General features: G+C 42.6%; 1 protein-coding gene across 1 annotated transcript in view; it reads right to left on the bottom strand.

Annotated features, from left to right (window-relative positions):
- Nucleotides 1-8,238, bottom strand: part of LOC102671451 (ETS-like protein pointed) — a 112,778-nt gene that overhangs the window by 99,178 nt on the left and 5,362 nt on the right. Inside the window, exon 3 of the mRNA XM_006619092.2 lies at nucleotides 5,010-5,217. Within this exon, the coding sequence (XP_006619155.2) occupies nucleotides 5,010-5,217 (208 nt within the window). The remainder of the gene's footprint in view (nucleotides 1-5,009; nucleotides 5,218-8,238) is intronic.

Genomic DNA, 8,238 nt, shown 5'->3' with positions numbered 1-8,238 from the left:
TTTTTTTTTTTTTTTTTTTTTTTTTTTTTTTCCCTATTTTTGTCTTGCTCGGAGAGAATAAAATATGAATATAAATCAATGAGGTTTCACCGCCTCTTTAAATAGAACTTTTATGCAAATTTTATTTATGAAATAGAGTATTTTTCGTAGTTGAAAAAATGTTTACTCAAACAGCTCTATTGTTCCATTGTAAAAAAAGTTCTTAGATTAAATTGCAAATTCAGAGAGAATATGAAAAACTTTCGACGCAAACTTTTTTTCAAAAGAATTAATCGAATTTCAATATTGTAACACGGCATACGAGTGTTACCAAAGTTTTAATAAATTCTCTTCAAGTTTATTTACAACCAAGTTTTAAACATCCTCTTCAACGCTATGATTTTCATCGACTCCTCGTAAAAATTAGGAAAGACTTAATAAAAACTGGTGTTAACGAGCAAGCAAGGAATCAATGGCGTGAATCGAGTTGGCCTTCGATCCTCGGATTCCAAATTTTTTTCCACCAGCTTCTCCAGAGTTGGATGGCTCATTTTCCTCCATGGGGGGAGGGAAAAAACGCTTGATCGAGCGACACACGCGAGCGAGGATCGAAACGAAACCTCTAATTAGTACTGCAGCGGATTTAAACCGCTCGATTAACGTTCCTCCTCGCCTGTTCTTCCCTCCGTCCAAACTTTTTTATCGTATTCCATCGGTATTCTTCGCGACTGATAAATCGATCGTCCACGACATTCATCATCTCGGTTCGATCGCGTGATTCAAGCCACCTTTCCAACAACTATTTCTCTATCTCTCTCTTTGTAAATAATTACAGATTTGGAACAATGAACCGACGTATAAACGAACCGACTATTCGAGAAATTCCTGCTGTTTATTTCTCTTGGATCGAGTTTATCCTACGCTATCATCGTTCGCATCTCGCTCACTCTGAGATCGAAAATTCGAAGAATCGTTAAAACGTTTAAACGGAGGTGGAGGAAAAATTGGCCCAAAATCTATTCCACGTATTCTCCTTTTCTCCCAACAACAATCGATCATTTTTCTATCGATGAAAGGAGGAAAATCCTCTGAGAGTTCTTCTTCCTCTCTCGATTCGTGGTTTTACGGAGAAAGAAAATCGCGTCGATGGAAAGCAAAGCGCGGAATCACCGGTGTTAAAAACGTTTTCAAGGATGACTCACATACAGCGAGAAAGCTGGAAAACCGTGGAATCAGTGAAAAATTGCGATCGTGTATGTATATACGTTTATATACATGTGTGTGCGTTTTAAACGGTGCGAGGAGTAGATAAGTGGGTGGACGACGATCCAGCGGCGGGACAGAGCGAGTACATAGACGCGCACGTACACACGCCAGTAAAGGAGAATGGAAGGCGGGGGCGTTTCAGTGGGGGGGCCTTAATGAGGATGCTGCTGATTATCCAATTCGTAAATTCTCGCTACATTTTGATCGTGCTCGCCGAGCCGCGAGTAACAAGAATTACTTCGTGCTTTATGCCATCCGATTTCCTCTCCTCCTTTATCCTCCGTTTTTCCTCGTTTCCACGTGCCAATCTTTCCGTTCCAATCTCCTTCCCCTCCCGCGAAAAAGGGGAATAAAAATTTTCGCACGAAAATCTATACGTTTGTTGATTTCTTCATCTTGGGAGGAAATATTTTTCTCTCCTCGATCGATATTTATTTAAAAAGGATATTTGAAAAGAGATGCAAGAGATCAGAAAGAGATGAACGCCGATTGGACCGATGAATATTTTTTTCCAGCGTTTCTTTTTTTAACCGCCAAGGCTGATCGATATTTTCGTCCGATTCCTTAAAGGAAAGAGAACGGTGTACATCGCGCATATTAACCACTTTGCCGGCTGCATTGACGCAATTGCACCGTCAAAGTGTTGTTCACTGTCAAGGACGAGGCGAAACTCCTTCCCCGGCTCGCAGACGTTGCATTAAAACATTACGGATCGTATAATGGAAATATTGGGAAATTTGTGCAACAGAGCGCACGCTGCGGATCTCTGGACTCGATCGAAACGGCGGATAGAAGACGAACGGGTAACTCGTCCTCGCGATCCGTCGACGCAATTTACCCCTCGAATCAACCCTGACTTCGATATGACGCGATTTCTCTATGGACCACCATATAGAGACGCTAACCTGTCGTTCGTGGAATTCGTTTGCTCGAGACGTCGGCTCGAGCCTCGAAGCTTCGAGCAAATTGTATGCAAATCGACTCGCGATATTTTTAGACTATTATATGCACTCTCGATCAATTGTCCCGTACCTTTGGAATACAGATACGCATTCGGTACTCGTAAGCCTTTTCCGAGAATTCTCTTACGAGCATACTTTCGACGAATATTATTTTTCAACGAGCACCTCTTTTTTCTTTCTTTCTTTCTTTCTTTCTTTTTTTTCTCGAAGAGAGAGAGAGAGAGAGAGAGAGAAATAAAACGAAATGATGAAAACATCGGTTCATCCCCCTCTCTATCATCGGTCGCCCTCTCTCGTCTTTTTTTCCTCGCGGCCGTTTTAAATTTTAAAATAGCACAACACGCAACGTCGTGCGAGCTGGCCTGCGCGATCTAATCGGACAAGTTATACACGAGTAAGTGCTTATGCAGCTACCGCTCATATTATGCAAGCATCATTCGATGTAAGTGCACCTTTTAGTGTCACAATCCAACGGTTAACAGGACACTACAACCACGGCGTTGGATCGATCGTGTTTCAACCGAGGCACATGTCGGAATAGCTGATTCTAGAATTCTTTCCACTACCCACATAAACCCTTTCCATCATCGGCCCTCGAGGTGGTAAACAAAATTCCAAGCCATTTTTACATCCTCCGTAAACTCGAGGCGGAACGAGTCGACGAGTTTCCGTTGACTAGGCGCGATTTCGATCGAAACGTTTGATAAAAGAGCGTGGAATATACGCGGAAAGGAAGAAGAAATAAGCGCTCCAAGCTTCTTCTCTTTCGACCATCTTTCTCTGATAGACTAACGATAACGCGTTCTATGAATAAATGACGAATTTCCGTGGAATCATTTGTACATTATCATAACATTAACCGTCCGTATGCCATCTAGAATCACTCGAATCTTCAGAAATTAAACTTTTTCCCGTCCAGTTTTTTTTTATTCCATCATTTTAAACTTTTTTCCCCTCCCCTTTTCCTCAAACACGACAATTCCTACATCTCCCTGTTTACGCTATACGTTCAATTTGATATTTTACTGAAGTTTTTCAAGAAAAAAAATTGAAAGTATCCTTATATAAATTCTTACAGAAATACAAAATACTTATACTTAACGAAATAAAATCCAATAAATAATCCAACAAAGAGAAACGAAGATAAACGGTAACAATAAGGAAGAAACTTTCCTCGTCCATTACGCGAGAGATTTCTACGTAAAAGGGGAAGGGGGATGCGATAATTAGAAGATTACGATTACGATTACGATTACGTTATTTCCCCGCCCGGAAACCTGTTACGCGTTCGTGGCACATATAACAGCGTGCATTAACTGTAAAGATGCCCGATGAATATGCCTGCGAGACTGCGGGGAAATTCAACGTCCCCTCCCTCCCATAGCCTACTGAAACGCGCGGTGAATTAACGTCACACAAGGGAGCCACGAAACGCTTCCCTTCCTCTCCCTTTTCTCTCCCCCTCGGCTCACAATAGGTATCTTGTGGCGCGTTAAAACTACAATGGCCGCGTACACGGCTAATTGAAACATTTGCCTGACGACGATTACTAGACCGGCCGGGTAAACACCACGCGTGAACGTGTCATTTTCTCACGCCAACACCCGATACCCCCGCCACGCAAATTGCATAGTTACGATCCGAGCGACGGCGGATCGTTCGATCGGCCGATCTATACGCAAGAATATTCTCGATTCTTCTGTGAAAACAATGTGCATACGTGTACGTGTGTATGTATATATATATGTATGTGTGTGAGATAATTAAAGAAAATGCCGAGATAAGGAGTTTATCCGATCTAGATCGCCTAAACAAGTATCAATTACGTATTTTATTCGTGGCATTTTCGCGATTGGTTCGGCTGATGAGAAATAAATTTCGAATGGATAGATGGAGTTAATAATATTCCAAGTATGATGTGATTTGTGACGAAGTTTTTGGATCGTTAAATTTTCTATAGGTTCAATCTTAGGCAATCTTTCGTATCTCAATACCTTTTTAACCTTTCGCCGTTGTCGATGCGGTCATATATTACGGGAAACAGGTATTGATTTAATTTCGTCCGTAATGCATCCGAACACACATCGCGAAATATTTTTGAAACTAGGTTATCGAACAATGGGACGGGGATACGGGGGACGGGTTAAACCGAGAAACGGAACTGGAAATCACGGATTTGTCGATCGATCGAAGCGGTTATTAGGCCTTCGTTAATCGAATAAAACGCAAATTGAATATCGCAAAGTGGAAGTACTCGGTTAACCCTTGATTAGTTCGCGGCCTATGCTTCTTATAGAACTTCTATTATTAGCTGAAAGATCTCCGTGATACTTGCAAACGTTTCAAGCCGAGCGGAAGACCCTCGATTATACACGTATCCTTTCAAATAGCGAGGCTGCGTAAACTTATCTACCCACACAGTGCGCCAAGGAAACCTTACTTAAATAGCGAGAAATATTCTTTTCTTTATTCAATCGTGGCAACGTCCTGATATGCATAATCGTAACCATGAAGAAAAATTTAAAACAAAAATTTACAAAAATCTCTGTAAACACTTTCTTAAACTATCCTTCTTCTGTGAAATTCTTCTCATCAATAGCAGTGAAACACGCCTCGATGTTGTGCGGAAGATACTTTACTTTATAAAATTAAAATACTCGCAAAAACTTGGGTTACTGATTTAAAAAAAGAGGCCCATACCGATCGAAATCTCATTCGTCGAATTTACCGATAATACAAAGACAAATCCAGTTAATCCAAGCAATTGTTCGCGTGGAAAAGCGATGGAAAAGAAAAACTCACCCAAGGAGCTCTCTGGATCGGATAGGTCGGAGAGAGAGGGCACTTTCCGCATCGAGGTGAACCTGCCGGAGAGGGCAGGCACCAGGCCCTCTTCCTCGGCGTCAGAGGCCAGCTCTTGTTTCATCAACTTCGCCATACCCGTCAACATGCCGCCACCGTCGCTAATGCTGCCGCCTCCCAGATAACTGCCCACGCCTCTAGCATCCCGCTGAAACAGAAGAAAGCGCACACTTTCCTTTTAATCTGGACCATTCACAGAATCTTTTCTTTTTTTTAGCATCGAACCCGTAGATCCGAGGATCAATTTGAAAAGAGTTGAAAAGAAAATAATAGAGTTGGATGGAAGAAGGTGACGTAAAGTTGTTTTCAAACATTTTCCAAGTGTTTTTAATCATTCAAATTTTTATAAAATATAATATAAACAGTCGATATAGTTTGGATAGTTATTTTTGGAATTATTTATCTGGAATAATTTTAATCGTTATAGCGAGATCAACGAATGGAATGGATTCTTCTCCGATGTTTTCCATTATAAATTTCGTAATCGATGAACGTAACAAATACGTTACGTTCGCATCATAGTGACTTGTCTCATCGCGATATTACTCACCGTATAGTATCAATATACTACTAGTTAATCCAACAATCGTTTTCCATTTATAAGTTTCGTAATCGGTAAATCCACGTTACTCGCATATATATCCATTCACATTTTATCTCGGTACTACGATACTACCATAGCATACATATGTCGGCCGGTTCTTGGTACAGTTATCGAAACGGAGCTCGAGAGGGATCGTAGTTATAGTAGCATATCGAGGGACCGAGAGAAAACGAAGACTGGTGAAAGATGGAACGTGGAAGAGAAGAGGGCTCGACCAAGGGGGCGATAAGGATCGTGGCGGATCGGCGACGAGGAAGAATCATGGAGGAAGAAGAGGAAGAAAGAAGGTCAGGATCGTAGGAAGGTAGGATGAAAGAGTCGCGAGGAGAGACGGCGTCTCGGTGGAGGCATGAATGGACGGTGAACCTGCTGGAGTTGACGTGCCGGATGGGGAGAGAAGAGCGGAAAAAGAGCAACGGGAGGGAGGAGAATGGGCAGGGAGCGACAAGAGGTGGAGGGGGCGGATAAAGGAGAGCTCGACGCGGGAGAAAGAAATAAAATCGCTGAATAAGAAACGGGCAGAGAAACGAAATAGCGCTCTATGAGGTGGAGAGAGAGAGAAAGAGAGAAAGAGAGGGGGGAGAGACACGAGACGGATGGCCGGAGAATGGAGGAAGACGAAGAATGAAAAGGGACGAAGATATTGAAAAGGTTGGAGAGGAAGAGAGAAAAAGAAACCGCAACGGTTTGATCGAGACGAAATCAAACTTAGATGGAAGGAAGACGAACGTATTTATGGACGAGGATGAATTTTATATAGGACAGTTTTATTATTGGTTTCGAATATATCGATGATATTTTACGAAAGATCTAAAAAAAAAAAAAAAAAAAAAAAAAAAAAAAAAGAAAAAAGAAAGAGGAAAAAAAGAATAAACTTGATAGACGAATTAAGAAATTGACTATTACGAGGATAGTGGGAGGAGAGGAAGGGAGATGCAACAGAGTCGGCGCGCAGAGCGATAGCTGCGACCGCTTGACCTTCGTGCGAGGGACTCCAAGTTGAATGAAACGCTGCACAAGAGAGTGACGCAACGGTACGCAATGCAACGACAGCGCTGCGACTCGATGCAACATTCTAGCCTCGCCGTACCTACGTTCTTCCACTCCTTTCTCTCTCTCTCTCTCTTTCTCTTTCTTCTGCTCACTCCTTTTACGCTGCTCTCCTCTCCTCTTTCTCCCTTCACCTCTCTCACGATGCACTCGATCCCTGGGTCTCGCCCTGCTCGTTGCACTCTACGAGTCTTTCCCCTCTAATTCTTTCCACTTTCCCCTCCCGTCCCCGATGGACGAGTCGGTCCATCCAACCACCCTTCCTCCGTCACCAGACTCGGCTCGTCGCTCATAGATGCACACGCATAAGTTCGACGGATCACGGTTGATGAATTTCGAATTTATCGAGTGGAGGAAATATCGAATAGGAATAGGATAAGTTGTATCTTTCTGCACCGATTCGGAAGGGTTTCGATGTTTACGGAATTCAGGGTGTTGATGAGATCGTAAGAACACGTTGCACACGAAATCCCACTTTCTAGAATAATCGGTATTTCGAGTTGCAAAAAGATAAACGCTCTATAGTGATATACATATACGTACACGATATTCGCGTTTATCTATAATATTGATAACAACGTTCATGTTCATTGAATATTCAGGTTACTTCTGGCTCTCCCTATACCACCGCCGACTCTCGCTATCGGTTTAAACATTCTATTTTTTGTAGATACCGGCCGCCTCTCTAGCGCCACGACGGTTGAACTCGATGGAAAATTTATAACGTAAATCACGATAGCGAGCGCGAGTCTAATAGAGCAAGGCTTCGATGAGAAGAAGCGAAGAAAGCGCGAATAAAGAATGGAGATTTCGCGTTAATGGGGGCCCGATTAAATAGCGAGTCGAACAACGGCTCCACTGTCTTCCACGATAATTATTTTCCCCTACGTATTGGCGGTATACGAATGCAACACGTGTATGCAGATAGGCGGTTTCGACTGGTAATTCTTGTCACGCGTTGCTTGCCGTCTTTCTCCGCCAAGTCCATCTATCTGTTTACCTATCTCTTCCTCTTTCATCATCGGCATTCGAACGATACCAAGCCGTGCCGATTCGTTCCACTACGTTAGATCTACGTGACCGTACGTACGTTCAGGCCACTTGCTTCCGAACCAAACTGCCAAGCTCGATCGTGTGGCTAACCATCCAACAAGATATTTCAGTATCGTACCACGGAATATAATATCTCTACTAGACCTCGATGGATTGATATTTCGAGTCTTTTTTTATTCCCATTCAATTTTATCTTTGGCCGTTGCATAATTAAAGCGGGACGGTCAATTATAAAATCATCCGAGTTTCCACTCCATTTTTCCACGCCAAGTTCACCGGGTCTCGCCTACGCGAATTCACTTATTCGCAATCGATGAGTGTGCATCACGCTCGCGCCTAGATAAATTAATCGTCGTACGAATTACGAATGATGCAATCCGCAATTATTTCTCGGAATCCGTCGCCGTTCTTATCCCCGAGCCAAAACGACGCGGAATACAACTCCCACTCTTTTATCCTTTA

Source organism: Apis dorsata, unplaced genomic scaffold (assembly GCF_000469605.1).
Source record: "Apis dorsata unplaced genomic scaffold, Apis dorsata 1.3 scaffold_390, whole genome shotgun sequence".
Lineage (NCBI taxonomy): Eukaryota > Metazoa > Arthropoda > Insecta > Hymenoptera > Apidae > Apis > Apis dorsata.
The sequence above is the reverse complement of the archived record's forward strand: the minus strand, read 5'-3'. Positions and strand labels throughout refer to the sequence as shown.